Source organism: Mytilus galloprovincialis, chromosome 6, assembly GCF_965363235.1.
Source record: "Mytilus galloprovincialis chromosome 6, xbMytGall1.hap1.1, whole genome shotgun sequence".
Classification (NCBI taxonomy): domain Eukaryota; kingdom Metazoa; phylum Mollusca; class Bivalvia; order Mytilida; family Mytilidae; genus Mytilus; species Mytilus galloprovincialis.
In genome coordinates, this window is record NC_134843.1 from 31,085,512 (window position 1) to 31,104,806 (window position 19,295).

The 19,295-nt window shown below is 31.5% G+C and overlaps 1 protein-coding gene across 1 annotated transcript in view; it reads right to left on the reverse strand.

Moving 5' to 3' along the window:
- The window catches only part of LOC143079360 (uncharacterized), a 35,139-nt gene that overhangs the window by 13,202 nt on the left and 2,642 nt on the right, over positions 1 to 19,295 (reverse strand). Inside the window, exons 2-7 of the mRNA XM_076254633.1 lie at positions 14,970 to 15,054; positions 14,169 to 14,386; positions 12,774 to 12,975; positions 9,169 to 9,318; positions 8,211 to 8,353; positions 2,855 to 3,086 (exon numbers count right to left, since the gene is read on the reverse strand). Of these exons, the coding sequence (XP_076110748.1) occupies positions 2,855 to 3,086; positions 8,211 to 8,353; positions 9,169 to 9,318; positions 12,774 to 12,975; positions 14,169 to 14,386; positions 14,970 to 15,054 (1,030 nt within the window). The remainder of the gene's footprint in view (positions 1 to 2,854; positions 3,087 to 8,210; positions 8,354 to 9,168; positions 9,319 to 12,773; positions 12,976 to 14,168; positions 14,387 to 14,969; positions 15,055 to 19,295) is intronic.

The following is a 19,295-nucleotide window of genomic DNA, read 5'->3' on the forward strand; positions in this document are numbered from 1 at the left end:
GTAAGTGTTGCTATCCACCAATTGCAACTTATTCAAAATTCTGACCAAATTGCAATTTGTTTTATAAATCAAATTGTTCAACTGGTCTGAAATTTGAACTAACTGCTGTAGAAAACCACAGTCAAGAAGTGAAAGTGCAAGGTGATAAAATAAAACATACTTACAATCCTATAAGATTTATACTCAATTTTTAATGATCTTGTGACAATATGAGTCTATCAGTTTGTATAGGTATATTATAGTCATTTCCATGCTGAAGGAACTGTTATTATTTTGAATTGCTATAAAAATGTCCAAACTAAGCTTTCATATAGTTTTTCTTTCTAAAAGTATTCGATATGCATAAGAATCAGACATTATGTGAATTAAAACATTTCATATTCAGTAAAATATGTGTAAAATTGCAATATGTTTGTAGGAAGTGTCCATGGGGAGATAATCATTTTTTCTTTCAAAAAGTCTTTATTCAAAAGAATAATATTTTAGGTTATCTCCCCATGGAAACTTATCAAGAGCATATTGTTATTTCACAAATATTTTACTGAATATATGATGTTTTATTTAAAATGATATCTGATTCTTATGAATATAGAATACTTTTAGAAAGAAAAACTATATGAAAGCTTAGTTTGGACATTTTTATAGCAATTCAAAATAATGACAGTTCCTTCATCATGGAAATGACTATAATATATACCTAGACAAACTGATAGACTCACTTTATCACAACAACATTAAAGTGGAGTGAAAGTCTTAAAAGGATTGTAAGTAAGTTTTATTTACTGTGCTTATCCAATAACCTTTGCGGTAGTGAATTACCTATTGCCTGACCAGTTAAAAAAATTGTCAATACAATTTGTCCATTTAAATTGTGCAATAGGTATTGTGAGAGCTATTATCAACAGGTGGTCATTTAACTACCTGTAGATTTACCTGGTTTGTTTTCGACAGAGCTAATTTAAATGAATGATAGCTAGCTTGCTTTCCTCATGTCCAGTGTCCTGAATGGACTATTCTATTTAGGTATGGGACATTTTACATTTGATACACTATTTGTTCTTTCTAATAAAGATATTTATTGTAAATTTATTTATTTTGCTTACAATCACAAATAAATCATTGCTGGTAAATCCCACTTTCATAATGAAGAATAAAGCACTGAAATTTCTATTCACTAAGCCATTTGTACTTTTTTTGATATATTGAAAATAGATTTTTAACAGTAATTCCATTTGAAGTAGATCCTGAATATTAAATGAAACTTAGCATCACTACTATTGAGTCTATTCCATTTCAGGAATTGTAATATAACATGAAAATGTATCCCATTAGAAAACACCAAGCCACACATTATCATCTTGTAGAATTATTCACAATTAGATGGGCTATCCAAAAAAATCCATTTCACAAACACTTTAACTCCATATCAGGCAGGAATCAGAAACTTAAAATACATCCCACATTAAAAACACCATGAAGCAAACATATATCTACTATTTTTATAAACTAAATTCACTGATTGACATTTCCATCTTGACTATTTAGAGACACAAAAAGAAATGGCTTAAAATGTCCCATATCTAAATAGAATATTCTATTCAGGACATTGGTCATGATACATGAGGAAAGCAAGCTAGCTATCAGTCATTTAAATTTTACCTTTAAGGAATAGTGAAGATTTTTTACTGTGTAGTTAAATGACTACCTGTTGATGAGTTCTCACAATACCTATTGTACAATTTAAATGGACAAATTGTGTTGACAATTTTTTATACTGGTCAGGCAATAGGTAATTCACTACCGCAAAGGTGATTGTATAATGACAGTAATCACCTTGCACTTTCACATTTTGGCTGAACAAGTTGTTCAATATTTTGACCAGTTGAACAATTTGGTTTAATAAAACAAATTGCAATTTGGTAAAAATTTTGAATGAGTTGCAATTGCTGAATAGCAACACTAACAGTCAAGTCACTGTAACTGTCAAATAATATAGTGAAAGTATTCCACATTTCATCAAATATTTTCAAGTTTCTTGTTTCTTACAGCAATGTGTTTCTCAATACAGTAAAGATCCTGTATTTTCTTTTGCACTCCAAATAATGTAAGTCTTCTCTTAAAATATTTACAACTAAAAATATAATGTCTGATATGCAGAAAAATCAGGTTGGTCACATTTCTACTAAATGCTTTTGAGATATTTCAAAAAATACAATTTTGAATAGTAAAGGGAATACTTATACCATTTGAAAGAAACCAATGTTTCGTTTCATTTAAAAATATTTGTACAATCTCACAATTCCAAAACAAGTGTTCAATGGTTTCATCTTCGTTTTGACAAAATGTTCAATTTGGGTTATCCATTATTTTTATTTTATACAATGATTTGTTTGTTCCTATAATACGCTGATTGATTCTATACTGTAACCATTGCAATTTGGTATTATTTGTCACTACAAAAGGTAGTCTAAAAATTTCTTTCCATTCCCCTTTTGTTTTAGATTTGGTCTCTGGTGGAAAGTTGTCTCATTAGCAATCATACATCATCCTCTTATGTACATGTAAAAAAAAACAGATCAAAGACTCAATTGACCTAAGTGCAATACTTATTGTTTGCAGTTTGAAATGTAACCTTAAGATAAATGGTTATAAGCTAGTTATATTTGCTATGCTTTAGACGGCGTTTATTTAAATGCTAGCTTTGAATAACAAATTTTCAGCTTCTGAAAAGTCAATAATCTTTTGATGTTAAAATTCTTAAAATACAAATTCAATGTTTCTTCTGATACCTGAAAATGACTATTTGACTGACAAAACTATAGTTAATTATTCCAAAATATGAGTTTTCAATTACCAGTTTCTATTTCTAGACATTTAGATCTAGCTCTCATCAAAGCCCTCATTTCTGCAACTTTCCTGGGATCAGATGCTGTTCCCTCTATCCATGTATCTCCAAATTCTTTATCAATAATAGGAAGCTTATCTTTGATTGGCTGAAGAGCTTCAACAAAGTCTTCAAATGGTGTGGCCTGTACATCAGCTCCAGGAAACTGCGATCTGGCTATTTCATAGTATAATAATACTTCCTGAAACACAATTGATTTTTACTATTTCAAAATTCTAAAAACTGGATTCGTTTAATTATATTCTAAATTTAATCACTGAAGTAACACCATATAATATGTGTAAAGCTTCAGCTGAACAGTTCTAAAATTATTGTATGGAAACAATTTTTACATAGATACCAGTTTTTGTGGATTGATGAAAATTTTTATTTTCGTGGATATTTGATTTCATGGATTACCCTAAGTCTCAATACAGCATGTACAGATCCAACAAAAAAGTTGTACTTGTTTTGAAATATAAAATTTGTGGTGTACTTTTATTCGCAAAATCCATGAAAATTGGTCTCACAAAAAGAATAATCAATCAAAAGTATTTAAAATTATCAAAATGATTTGAAACTAATGCATTTAGGTTTCTTGTTCTTATTTTCCTCTAATTTCATAAATTCATACGAAATCCATTAACTTTTCTAAACTGGTACACACTTTTAATGTGTTAAAACACCAATTAATCTTAATACATATATATGGTGTACTTTTGTACTTAGCATTTATTGGGTGAACTTACTATCACAGATTCAAGAAATTTGGTTAATTTGAAAGCAAAATTTAGGTTCTGAAACAGGTGGGGACAGACAGCAGTATACCCATATTATGTATGTCATGTGTTTGATAGGTTTAGGAATATAAAAAAAAAAATTACTCTGGTAACCAAAACAATTATGTTTATTATTTGTAATTTTTTTTATTTTTACCTCTATTTAAAGTACTTTTAAGCTAGAATAAAATAAAACAACCAGATGCTCCCAAGGGCACAGCTTTATACGACCACAGTGGTCAAACACTGAACAGTTGGGCAAGTATGGACACAACATTTATTGCTTGATACTGTCTGAATTTGGATTGTGATAAAATTTTGGACATAATATAGGTTTATGACACAAAATAAATGTGGTCATAGATCTAACAAATCTATTGCTCATTACTGTCAGTGTGATATTGAAGATTTCATCTTGAAAACTATTTAAAAATTTGAAATTTGAAAAATTTTGAAAAAAAAATATGAATCCTGTTAAAAAATTAATTGTAAACAAAAAATCCCCCCAACTTATTGAAATAACCTAAAACTCAAATCCAGCCTTTCCTTTGTAGTATGGAACCTTGTAGTACAATTTCAGAGAGATCCATACACTTAAACACAAGTTATTGTCTAGAAACTAGAAAAATGCTTCTTTTGGTCCCTAATTCCTACATATGTTTGGAGTAATTAACCACAAACTCAATCCCATCCTTCCCTTTGTTATACGGAACATTGTGGTACAACTTCAGAGAGACCCATATTCTTACACACAAGTTATTGTACGGAAACTAGAACTAGAGGCTCTAAAGAGCCTGTGTCGCTCACCTTAGTCTATGTGCATATTAAACAACAGATACAGATAGTTTCATGGCAAAATTGTGTTTTGGTGATGGTGATGTGTTTGTAGATCTTACTTTTCTTAACATTCTTGCTACTTACAATTATCTCTATCTAAAACAAACTTGGCCAATTAGTTACAGAGGAAAATATTTTGCAAAAATTTACAAAATTTATGAAAATTGTTAAAAATTGACCATAAAGGGCAATAATTCCTTAAGGGGTCAACTGTCCATTTTGGTCATGTTGTTTTATTTGTATATGTAACTTTACTGAACATTATTGCTGTTTACAGTTTATCTCTATCTATAATAATATTCAAGATAATGACCAAAAACTGAACAATTTCCTCAAAATTACCAATTCAGTGGCAGCTACCCAACAACCAGTTGTCCGATTCATCTGAACATTTCAGCGCAGATAGATCTTGACTTTATAAACAATTTAATCCCATGTCAATTTTGCTCTAAATGCTTTGGTTTCAGAGTTATAAGCCAAAATCAACATTTTATTTTATGTTCTATTTTTAGCCATGGTTGCCATCTTGGTTGGTTGGCAGAGTCAACTGACACAACTTTTAAACTAGATACCCCAATGATGATTGTGGCCAAGTTTTATTTAATTTGGCTATAAGTAGTTTCAGAGGAGAAGATTTTTGTAGAAGATTACAAAAATTTACAAAAAAATGGGTAAAAAAATTACTATAAAGGTCAATTACTCCTTAAGCGGTCAACTGACCATTTTGGTCATGTTGACTTATTTGTAGATCTTACTTTGCTGAACATTATTGCTGTTTACAGTTTAACTTTATCTATAATAGTATTCAAGATAATAACCAAAATCAGCAAAATTTCCTCAAATTACCAATTCAGGGGCAGCAACCCAACAACCAGTTGTCCCATTCATCTAAAAATTTCAGGGCAGATAGATCTAGACCTGATAAACAATTTAACCCCAATGTCAAATTTGCTCTAAATGCTTTGATTTCAAAGATATAAGCCAAAATCTTCATTTTACACCCTATGTTCTATTTTTAGCCATGGTGGCCATCTTGGTTAGGTAGCTGGGTCACTGGACACATTTTTTAAACTAGATACCCCAATAATGATTGTGGCCAAGTTTGGTTTAATTTTGCGCAGTGGTTTCAGAGGAGAAGATTTTTGTAAAAGTTAACGACAACAGACGACCACGGATGACGACAGACGCCGGACGCCAAGTGATGCGAAAAGCTCAATTGGCCCTTTGGGCCAGGTGAGCTAAAAATGTTGGTGTTTGGCCCCTTTTTGGCCCTTAATTTCTAAACTGATGGCCCCATAACCCTTAAAATGAATCAGAACCTTCTACTTGTGGTTTTTAACATTGTGGTACAAATTCAGAGCAATTGAAATATTTATACACAAGTTATTATCCTGAAACTAGAACAAGAGGCTCTCAAGAGCCTGAATCGCTCACCTGAATTTTTTTGGTTTAATCTCTCATCAATGATTATTTTGGCTTTTCAATTTATTTAAATGTTCTTTGAATCGTCCTATTTTCTTCAAAAGCAAAAAAAAATCATTTTCTCCTATGTTCTATTTTAGCCATAGGAGCTATGTTTCTTGACATACAAGGAAATGAAATATAAAATTTATACTAGATACTCTGAAACTCTGAAACTCATTTAGCCTAAGTTTGGCTGAAATTGATACAGCAGTTTCATAAGAGAAGATTTTTTAAAGTAAGTCAACATGATGAACAAATTGTGAAAAAAGTCTTTAAAGGGCAATAACTCCTAAAGAGGTCAATTGACAATTTTGGTCAAATTGACTTATTTGTAGATCTTACTTTGCTGATCATATTTGCTGTTTACAGTTTATCTTAATCTATAATAATATTCAAGATAATGACCAAAAACTGCAAAATTTCCTTAAAATTACCAATTAAGTGGCAGCAACCCAACAATTGGATGTTTGATTCATCTGAAAATTTCAGGGCTGATAGATATTGACCTAATGAACATTTTTACTCCATGTCAGATTTGCTCTTAATGCTTTCGTTTTTGAGATATAAGCCAAAAACTGCATTTGACCCCTATGTTCTATTTTAAGTAACGGCGGCCATGTTTTTTGACGGATCAAAAATCAAAGCACACACTTTGTGCAGGATAATCTAAGGAACAACCATGCTAAGTTTTAACCAAATCCATTCAGTAGTTTCAGAGGAGAAGATTTTTTAAAGTTAGCAAATATGATGAACAAATTGTGAAAAATTGTCATTAAAGGACAATAACCCCTTAAGGGGTCAATTGACAATTATGGTCAAATTGACTTATTTGTAGATCTTACTTTGCTGATCTTTTTTGCTGTTTACAGTTTATCTTTATCTATAATAATATTCAAGATAATGACCAAAAACTGCAAAATTTCCTTAAAATTACCAATTAAGTGGCAGCAACCCAACAATTGGATGTTTGATTCATCTGAAAATTTCAGGGCTGATAGATATTGACCTAATGAACTTTTTTACTCCATGTCAGATTTGCTCTTTATGCTTTCGTTTTTGAGATATAAGCCAAAAACTGCATTTGACCCCTATGTTCTATTTTAAGTAACGGCGGCCATGTTTTTTGACGGATCAAAAATCAAAGCACACACTTTGTGCAGGATAATCTAAGGAACAACCATGCTAAGTTTTAACCAAATCCATTCAGTAGTTTCAGAGGAGAAGATTTTTTAAAGTTAGCAAATATGATGAACAAATTGTGAAAAATTGTCATTAAAGGACAATAACCCCTTAAGGGGTCAATTGAAAATTTTGGTCATATTAACTTATTTGTAGATCTTACTTTGCTGATCTTTTTTGCTGTTTACAGTTTATCTTTATCTATAATAATATTCAAGATAATGACCAAAAACTGCAAAATTTCCTTAAAATTACCAATTAAGTGGCAGCAACCCAACAATGGTTTGTTTGATTCATCTGAAAATTTCAGGGCTGATAGATCTTGACCTAATGAACATTTTTACCCCATGTCAGATTTGCTCTAAAGGCTTTCGTTTTTGAGATATAAGCCAAAAACTGCATTTGACCCCTATGTTCTATTTTAAGTAACGGCGGCCATGTTTTTTGACGGATCAAAAATCGAAGCGCACATTTTGTGCAGGATATACTAAGGAACAATCATGTTAAGTTTCATTCAAATCCATTCAGTAGTTTCAGAGGAGAAGATGTTTGAAAAATTGTTAACGACGACGACGACGTCGACGACGACGACGGACGCCAAGTGATGAGAAAAGCTCACATGGCCTTTTAGGCCAGGTGAGCTAAAAATGATTGTTTTATGCCCCTTTTGGGCCCCTTATTCCTTAACAGGTGGGACCATCATCCCCAAAATTAATCCCAGCCTTCCTTTTGTGGTATTAAACCTTCTGAAAAAAAATCATAAAGATCTATTTACTTGAACTATTAAAGTTATTGTTCGCAAACCAATGTGTCTTCTGAGAACGACGACACAGACAACATCATACCATTATATGATCCCAAAATTTTTTTTGCGGTCGTATAAAACACAGTTTTTGGACATAAAATATTTCAATCTGGTAAACACTCCTTTTTCAGCTCGGTACAAATCAATATTCTGAGTCAATGTTCATATATTTTTAAACTTAAGTTTTTTTTTCTTTGAATTATGAAGTAAAAAAAATGTTTCCTTTGAATCAAAAGTTAAAATTTATATGTGATTAACTTACAGAGATGTTCATTGGTGGTCCACTATTATCTGTTCTGAAACCAAAGCAAAGTGCATGGTCAAAGCCAGGGAATGTTGCACAATTATGTCTAGATAACCCTCCAGGTGAAGCAGGGGTTTTTCCAGGGTTATCAGGGTAGCCACCTGTGAAAACAAGGTCAATGATCAATATGAAAAAATACATTTTTTTAACGTACTTATACAATCAGTGATATCTTCTATGATCTCGCTGACACCAAAATATGATGTATGGACATAAACAGTAATGTCGAACAAAAATTGAAGATAAACGTCTTTAAGTGCGAAACTAATTTTCTAAACAGATCTGAATTTGTATTTTTTATTTTTGTGCACATTTTAACATAAAGGTTATGAAAAACTCTAAATACTCTACAGGACAAAAGTGTTATTTTATGATTGTCTAAACTATCCTATGTTGATGGTAGTAATGGGGGTACTTTCATGATGAATAACAGTAAAAATTCTAGCCAAATGACCTTAACAGTAATTTTTTGTACATAACAATAAAATGTAATCTTTTGTTTTGGATATATAAAAAAAATATAAAGAATCATGTTCATTTTTTTCCAATCATAACAGTAAAGCTTTTTTTAGACCTCTGAAGAATCACAATAAGATATTTCAAAGAACCACGATAAGGATTTTTTTACGAATCACTGTAAAATTTAAACATATTGGATGCTAAACAGTAGCAAAAATTTATAATCCTTTCAGACAGCAGTAATTTTACCTAGATCAATTCACCTTTTCAGAATCTAAAGTCCAATGGGTAATCTCATTGTTCGTACACCAAAATGAAAATAACATTATGTCATTGGTTGAATTTCTATTGTTTATCATGTTTTAAACCAATCACAACGTTTTGGTGTATGCTTTTGGAAATATTACCCAGGATGCATTAGACTCTGAAACAGCGAATTCAACCCTATGATACTAACCTGGATGCCATATTCCTATCACAGAGGAGTTTTGGAATTTCCATCTGAAAATTGGAGGGACAGCAGGAGGGGCTGTAACTGTATTGACACCAACACTGATGGCTGCCACACCCTCCTCTTCTAAAATAGGGACAATCCCCTGTGTCATTGCTGAAGAAGAGCAACTTAAATTCAAACAAATACAAAAGCATACTTTGAATATTGTATTTTGAAATACTTGTCAGTTGTGTTAGAAAATATTGAGTAAAATAATCTACAGTTTAAACATGAAATAAGTATATGTACAGATAAATACAATCCTTGTGCAATTCATCCAGTAAAGCAGATTGAAGTATCTTAACAAATGTGAACTACTTAGAAAAAATATAAATTTTAAATGAACCATTAATTTGTAATAGCCATACTTAGCTTAAAAGCTCTTCTAGAAAGTAACAAATACATTTTCCTAACAAAATGTGAATGTGAATCCCTATCATAATCATGACAATAAAAACATATCTACAAAAAAAATAAAAGTCTGATTCCATCTTTATACATCAAAATTGGCTATTTGTAACAAAAATCAAAACTTGAGAAATAAAGAGCTGCGCTATAAGCACATGATATGCCTGTTGTCCTTTAAGCTTGTCTTTATGCTTTAAATGATTTTGTTTTTTTTGTACATTAAGGGAGCTACCATTTAATTTTTATGGGGGGGCTAGGATGAAATTTGAAAAAAATAGGCAGGACAGGAGTTTTGAGTAAAAAAAAAAGGCAGGATGAGACACTTGCAAAAAAAAAAAAGTCAGGACGACAATTTAGGTAAAAAAAAGTCAGGATAAACTAAAAAAAAAAAGGCAGGACAGAACAGAGTGAAAAATAAAAAGGCAGGACAGAGATTACAGCTAAAAAAAAATGCAGGACAAAATTTTTCCTCCTAGCCCCCCCATAAAAATCAAATGGTAGCTCCCTAACTAGGCTGTTTTCTACAATTTTTAAATGAATAAATTTCCTTGGCCGTTTACAACCTTTTTTTTAAAGGGGCACTAGCTACAAGATATATAAAAAATCTAAAGTTTGATTTTTTTTTGTTCAATCAATAATGAAAGTGAAATAAAAATAGTGAAATAACAATTTGCTTTTTGCAGCCAAAAAGGTTCAATTTTGTCAAATTACGCTAAGAAACATTGATAATTAGTTATTCACTTGCAAGTGAATGAGTTGACTTCTTTAAATCCGTATTCATGTGAACTTCAATTTAACCCCTAGCTAGAGATTGACAACGCATGCATTGTATGTGTACTGGTTATTTAAAGAAAAAGAATGTCAACAATGAAAGAGAAACTACAGTAAATCATTTGATTACTAGCTTGATGCACATAAAATCATTCTTATACGGTTAAAAGCAATGAGAAACATTTATTTTAAATCTATAAAATCAAATCAAACAGACCTATAAAAATCCAATTGCGTGTGTTGGTTTAATCTATTTATATCTTTATTTATGTTTACATCGCTTATATGGTCATCTGAGGTCAAATCGATAGTTAATTATATGGTGTCTGGACTAAAATACACACGAAACGAACCTATATATTATCTACCCCATGCTCTGTTAACTGTTTATTTTAAACTTTTGATAGTTTGGATAAATGTTTTACATTGTTATAAATCAAATATGAGAATTTGAGTCAAATCGGTGACCCTTTAAGAAGAAAAATTCAACAACTGTACAACATCAAATCAGAAACTATATAAAAAAAAAAGGGTACTTAGTTCAATAGATATATATATATATAAAAACAAGTCACCCTAGTTTCATCATAAACTGCTGAAAGCAATTTTGATTTATTATCCGAAATACTGGAAAAATAACTCATTTTTTTTAAGAATAAGACTGCATAACACAAAAAATGTAAAATCTGAAAGGAGTAGGAGCAATAAGGCCCTTATTTGGCCCAAAAATTACTGCAAATTTAAAACTTATCATACATATTTTTACATTACTGAAAAGTATCTCAGGTAAAAGGTATTCAGATAAAAAAAAAAATTTGGACATTGAACAAGTTACCATGGCAAAAAATCAGGCCTTAATTTGCATATTTTGTAAAGTTTTGTGATTTTCCTTGTTTTTCATCAAATTTTTAAGTATATTTTCGATTGGAAAAGTATGTGCGCACCCAAGAAACAACTTTATATTTGGTGAGATTTTGTCAATAGTAATAATAAAGCTTCAGTTAAATTATTTTGTTGTTTCTTGGCTGCGCACAATGTTTCCACAACAGAAATAAAGATAGAAAACTGCATAAATTCTGAATTTTCTTCATTTTTGTGAAAACAGTACATATTATGACGTAATTGTGACGTCATCACATAAGAATCTTAATGTTTTTAATTTATATTTCTTGACCCTATGCATTTCTAAAGATTATGTGCTAATTTGAAAAAGTTATCAAACATTTTATTTTCTTGGGCCAAAACCAGGCCTTAATGCCCCTACTCCTTAATACAAATCAAAAGGGATCAGTAAAATCTGAAGTTTATATAAATTGAAAGGTAGCTTAAGTCAACAAATATAAACAATTCACCAAAGTTATATAAAATTTTGTGAAAGTGTTTATGAGTGATTGTCCGAAAACTGAATAATCTCCCCTTTTTTAAGGATAAAACTTCATAACATGGAAACAAAAAATCAGAAATTTATAAAAATCGAAAGGGAACTAACGTCAATAGATATAAACAATTCAACAAAGTTTCATAAATGTTGGTGAAAGCATTTTTTAGTAATTGTCCAAAGTGTGGACGACGGACGGACAACAGTATACCATAATACGTCCCGTCTTAGATGGGAGTATAAGAAGTGTACAAAATATAAATTATTATTATTATAAATATGTAATAATGTGTGTCAAGAAGTAGAAAGTAAGATACTGCCAAATCAGGTATATACATACATCAGATGACCAAAATGTTATTTTAGAATTTGATACATGCCTGCTTTATTGTGAATCATCTATAATAAGCACTAATACAAGATTTATTAATGTGATTCTATTACATCTATCATAGATTTAGAAGTCAAAACTTGCTGTTTATGTTGGATTTTATATTTGAGAATGAATAACACAATTTTAAAATATTGAAATGTTACCCTCTCGCATTGATTTATTTATTTATGTTATTTCAAGTAAAAGTTTCCTTTTCTTAAATGATTACCTGCAGAGTTTCTGATAATTTTGAAGGAATTTAAAAACCTCACCTCAATTGTAATTGGCATAAAAATATTTCAAAAATTTGAAAGAGAGAGAGATAGATTCCTTTGGGATTTGATTACTGGTGATATGATACAGCACTTGACCTGAGAGCAGGTTTATTATGCAGAGGCTCTTGAGGGAGGACAAGCTATTAATAAATCTATATGAGACACAGAAAAGAAAGAAACAACTTATTAAATGATTTCTGTTGATCGCTGAATGTCCATTAAAAAATTTTATACATATCTATTAAGAGAACAAATTTAACAACAAACCATTTGAGTGGGTTGTGCAAAGTGGATCTATCTGATTGAAAAGTAAAATTAATTTTGTATACAAATTTCTATGTATCTAATTGTAAAACGTCTGTACCTGGTACATCTCTTTGACTAAGTGTTCTGAATTTCCTGACAATGTTCATTTTGTCATCCAAATCCTTACTCAACTTGATCCCAAATCTAGCAAGTTCAACATCCATAACCTCAAACTGCATGTTCATTGGTCCAGCATGCCATGTGATGTCTCCTTGCTTCACAGCATTTACAAATGAGTTTAATTCTGTTGCATTTGGACACTATAAAAACAAACAAGACAGTACTATATACAAACGTAATCATAATTGTGAGACTGGTATTTTATTTAAACCAAAGATCCAACAATCTCCCTAATAGTGAAATGTTCAAACTCATGTTTTTTTGTGCATTAATCACAGATTGCAAAATTTTGTGCAATAATAGTTATCATATTTGTTTACTGGTACATGAAATAAAAATAAAAACCTCTTATGTTGCTTTATTCAGTCAGGGGTACTACTTGTACAAGTAATTATACAGTTTTACACATAGTAAATTTTTCTTACAATCCTACAAAAATACCAAAGTTTTGAGATGTAAAATCATGCCTCCAATGAGTTTTCCCAGGTTAGCTCGTAATTTTTTATTAGAGTTCAATATTTCATCTCATTACTGATTGCGCAAAGATCTTAAGTATTTGCGCAAGGCCTTCAAAAATTGCTACTTGGGGCTTGTAAATGAGCAGTGTTCTGAAGATAACAGACAAATGGAATTTTCATTTAGTAAAGACATCTGCAAAGGGCAGACCATTTAAAATTCTATTATAGCAAAGAAAAGAAGATAGGATGACTTTTTAACTTATACAAGTAAAAAAATCTGAATGTCTAAGGGACATAACTAAGCCAATTCTTTTTTTACCTATACAAGTAAATAAAATTCACTTGTACAAGTATCCTACAAATTAACTTATATGTGTATATTTTTTTTTACTTCCTCAAGTAAATAAAAATTACTTGTATAAGTAGTACCCCTGACTGTTATCAGTAATCTCAAAAGGCACTCTTTTTATAATCTTGCTGCATTTTTATGCACCTGTCCCAAGTCAGGAGCCTGTTGTTCAGTGTTTGTATTTGTTGTCATTTTCTTGTTTCTCGTTTTTTTATATCTGTATAGATTAGACCGTTGGTTTTCCAGTCTGAATTGTTCAACACTAGTCATTTAGGGGCCCTGTATAGCTTGCTGTTTGATGTGGGACAAGGCTCTGTGTTGAAGGCCGTACTTTGACCTATAACTGTTATTTTTTTCTACATTGTGACTTTGATGGAGAGTTGTCTCATTGGCATTCATACCACATCTTCCTATTTATACTTACATGTTTTAAATGATACAGTGTTTCTTTTGACAGAAAATTATTTTAAATACAAGCAGTTTTGCAAAAATATGTTAATCCTAAATTGTATTATCTGCTATATACCTTTAATTTTATGCCAGATAAAATAAGATTAGGTGGACAGTTCAAGTAAAGCGACACTAGCCAGGGATGTGTTGTGTATATAAACCTCTCATAATACCCCAGCATCCTTAGCTGTTCTGATAATATGATGGCTCTTGGGAAATACTCAACAAAGTATTTATTGAGGACATTGTTAATAAAGCCCAGTTCTTCTGGCAGCAACCCATCATATCCTACATCTGAAAAATAAAAGTTAGTACTTGTAACTGATAACAACCTAATTTCAGGTTCTTTTCAGTTATGTAAAAATGTTGCCTGGATAAAATTATTACATATGAACAAGTTGATCTGTGAGCTATTACTCACTAAAGATACCCCTTCTTTAAGTTTTCAGAACAGGAAATAGAAAGAAACTGCTTCACATGGTATAGTTAGTTTTGATAACAAATTTTAGGGTACTCTGTACAAGAAAAAAAATATGGAAATTTCAGAAAATGGACAAAAGTGCCCTACTATTTTACTATTTTGTTGGTGGGGTTAATGTTGCTCAATCTTTATATTTTGAATTTTGTGATGTGTTTTTTAGTCTGTTGTTTGTCTTTTTTACCTAATTTCCATGTTTTTGCCACCAAATTGTCCCTTTGGTTTCAACTTATCTTCTTGATCTCTTTTGGACTGAGGGTATAATAAGAGATGATTGAATGAAAATTACCCCCTCTAAATGTGTATACAAGCATATATGTAGAATAGACAATTTTCAATTTTGCTTTAGGTGTGATCTAAATTAATGACTTAAACGATAATAATTTCAATCTTCTCTACCTAAATGATTCATAAATATGATGTGGACCTTTTTGACATCTTCAGCATCTGTTCTATAACTCAATACTACAGCAATTACTTGTATCTGAAAAATAATAAAAGACTTCAGCTAGAAATACTAATCAATTTCATAAATGGTTTACATGTAAAAATAAAATATATAAAAGTCACAGGATGTTGAGATATATAGATTCTACAACTGCAACGAGTGTGCTATGATATTTATCCACTTGAGACCGTTAAATTTAAAAAGTGAGGCTCGCCAAGCATTTTAAATATTTAAAATTTAACTGTCGAGAGTGGATAAATATCATATTGCACGAGATTTGGTGGTGGAATCTGTTAGTTCATAATGAAATGATAGTGACAGTAAAATTGCCCTTAGCCATGGGCGCATCGCTAACCCTATTTAGTTGGGTTAGTTTTCATCATTCATTTCTAATAAATTTTCCCAAAACCCAAAATTATTCCAGATTCAAATAATTCCTTGTTTCAACATTTCAATGATTGCTAAAAAAAATCATGATTAGAAAGACACAGACTGCAGCCATGAAGATCTATCCAAGCATCAACCTACTTTGATTTTTGGAAATGTTGAATTTTTTCTTTATCATTGTTTATGGTTAATTATAAATAAAAGCCTTACTGGTAACACGCTACAGTAGTATTATAGTCAGATCATATAAATTCTCAAGTTCTATCAAATGAAGTATTAATACTTCTGTTGCCATCATTCAAAATTATAGCTGCAGATTTTTAATAGTTAAAACGAATCCATGACAAATCTCGCAAATCGCCCCACACCTAATCGCCCCACTTTTTCACCAACTCGCCCCACTTTTGAAAATGGTAAACTCCCATTGAAAATAGGTTGGTTAACATGGCCCACTTATGAAAAGGGTTAAAATCCCGCTGAAATAAGGTCTGCCAACTCGCCCCGCTCATGACAAATAGATGATAAACCACGATAAATTTAGAAATGCCAACTTGCCCCACTTAAGGAAAAAGATGCTATCCCGTTGTATATCCTGTTGAACACAACAGGTGCCACATGTGGAGCAGGATCTGCCTACCCTTTTGGAGCACCTGAGATAACCCCTAGTTTTAGGTGGGGTTCGTGTTGCTTTATGCTTATTCTTTAGTTTTCTATGTTGTGTCATGTGTACTATTGTTTGTTTGTCTTTTTCATTTATAGCCATGGCGTTGTCAGTTTATTTTCAATTTATGAGTTTGACTGTCCATCTGGTATCTTTCGTCCCTCTTTTTTCCCCCTGCCATTTAATAAAATCAATACCTATGAAAACCTTAGATACACATCTGTTGTAATTTTTTTCTTTTTCTTTTGTGAGTATCAGTATTTCGGTGACGTGAATGTCAACCCGCCCCACTTGTGAAAAATAGAAAAATCCTGATGAATTGAGTTATGCCAACTCGCCCCACTTATGAAAAATAGGAAACTCCTAATATTTAGTCATGCCAACTCTCTACACTTACGAAAAAGTAAGTAATAATGTTGAATTTATGTCTGCTAACATACCCCACTGATAAATAAAAGTATGAATAGAATTAATGGCTACCAACGAGCCCCATTTATGAATTAAATAATTAAACTGTAATGAGTGTAGGCCTTCCAATTCTCCCCACTTATGAAAACGTTAGAAATGCATCTTCTTTTTTGTTCTTTTGTTTTGGTTGAAATAACACAAGAAGAAGGTAGCATCAGCATGCATGTTACATTTTTTCCTGGTAAACATTTTCAATGTTTTATAAGATAAGTCAAGAATTAAAATTTAAGAAAGTGAAACATCATTTAATTTAAATAATAATAATTAAATACATTTTACATTTTTGTGTATTCTGTATAGATTAGTTTTCATTCAAGTGGGGCGAGTTGGCAGACATGAAAGTTATATATTCATCTAAATGATTATGACAGTTTTTCATAAATTGGGGCAAGTTGGCAGGAGTAATATTAACAGGATTTAACTCTTTTCACAACTGGGGCGAATTTTTAATCAAAGAGCAGAATGCTCTGAGGGATACGATTGCCATAGTTTTCATTGACACATGTATAGCAGTTCTGCCAAATTTTCATTAAACAAATGCATGAGATTTGGCCAAAATTGAAAAGATCAAAGAGGACAAAAATAGATCCAAGAATACTGCCGCAAAATAATATGAACATGCGGGAGTCTCAAGCATTTTTGGCCAGTAACCCTGGTACAGCTGGGTAGTATTAATCTCTAAACTAATTCAACTGCACATGCAAAATGTAACAATCTGAATAGTCACTCAACTTATAGAATAGCCAATCCCCGTTACAAGTGTATGAGCCATGTACTTATTGTGTTTTATCGAATTATAGTTATCCTGTACCATTGTAAACTCGTACCACTAAAAAAACTTGTACCAATGCAAACTCGTACCATTGCTAACTCGTACCAACTTATTTAAATGCATTCAAATGGTGTTAAATGATGAATATACATAATATACGTTACTTTCACCCAATACCTCTTAAGTCTGTAAAATGTATATAATTTGAAAGTACAATGACCAATTTGTAGCTAATGTTCCTTGTATATTGGATAGAACATACTGTGGCAGATGTAGATAATTAAAGTATTAACAGTTTCACCCGAAGAAAATTTTTCATGAATAATTAAATCTTAGCAGTTAGTCAAAATGATTGCCAAAATTATTTTTACTGTCTATAAATAACAATGAAATGTAACTGATTCCTGTTAAGGGGGTCCGCATTTTCCCCGCAAAAAAAGCACATGGCTTTCAACAATTGTAAACATAGCATTCAATTTGTGATCATGGATTACAGCTTTAATTAACTTAAATTGGATATATATATATTCAACATGTTCAATTTTAATAAAGTACAGTTAAAGCAATGTTTTAACTTTCCTCTGGATTATGTTCTACAGTGGCGGATCCAGAACTTTTCCTAAGGGGGAGCCCGCTGACTGACCTAAGAGGGGGCTCGCTCCAGTCATGCTTCAATGATTCCCTTTATAATCAACCAATTTTTTTCCACGAAAAAGGGGGGGGGGGCCTGGATCCGCCTATATGTTCTAGTTTGAAAGATCAGTTAAAACATTAATGCTTTAACACATTCTTTATTTTTGTCTAAGTTTTCATTTAACTCCTATGTAAAATTCAAGTAATTCAACTTTATTTCTATTAAGTTTACAAACAGAAACCCATAAAACATATTTTTTAATATATTTTTCTGAATGGTACGACTTCCCAGTAGTACAAGTTAACTTTTTTGGTTCCAATGCCGCGGTACGAGTTAACTTGCTTCCGTATCTTATCACCGTAATTCTAGGAGGAACCCTAAACTGGACCCCTGTTGTGTTCACTTATCGTTACACTGACCTTCGGTGCGAAGCTATATATAGAACGGCGGACCAGTTTAGGAGGAACCCCATTTCTTACTCTTTAGTTATTGAAGTTCCTTTGGGTCAGATGGCATGACTACTTTCCGTACACACTCCTCTGTTTACATTGAGATCGTTCTTAATAAAACGGCATTAACGAGTTAATTCTTCTTGACCAATACTTCGAAAAGGGAGACAACTCGAAACGATAATATGGAAGATTCCATTTCTGCTGAAGGGGTGTTATTGGAAATTTTTACGATGAAACATTTATTTTAATTTAAATTATGCATATGATTTAAAATTGTGCAACAACAACAGCCCTCCATATGCAGACAGACATAGAAAGAATCCCATGAGTTTCAAATTAATCAATGAAGCGGGGAATCACTTAATCTGATACCCCTTGAAATCAGGAAAACTACACGCATGTGGGGTCTCACTAATTAGCGACAAAAATCGTCAAGAAGCGACAAGAAGAAAAAAAATTAGTGACAAAAAGCAACAAGAAGCTATTTAGCGACAAGAATACATTTTGTTATCACATACATCAAAATATTTTTTTAGGATTATATTGAAAGATGAAGAAATAAAAAAAATTCGAGGAAGAGATTGTGTACTTTTTATATGAAGAAATTAAACATGTGTAAGAGCAAAGGAAATGTAAACGCTATAAAATGAAAATAAAAACAAAGATTTGTCACCTTCCTTTTGAAGGATTTAATAAAAAAAAAACATGAAATATTATTTCCTTCCTAACTGTACAATTAATTTTTCCTGATAGGACCAACATTAGCTGTGGCTTCACTCTAAGGTAATACACAATTCAGAGCATCAAATGAGATTAACTAGGTGCGTGTCCTTTGTTTAATTGCTACAATAACATCCATTAACACCTTCACCTTACATGCACCAGAATATACAATTATTTTCT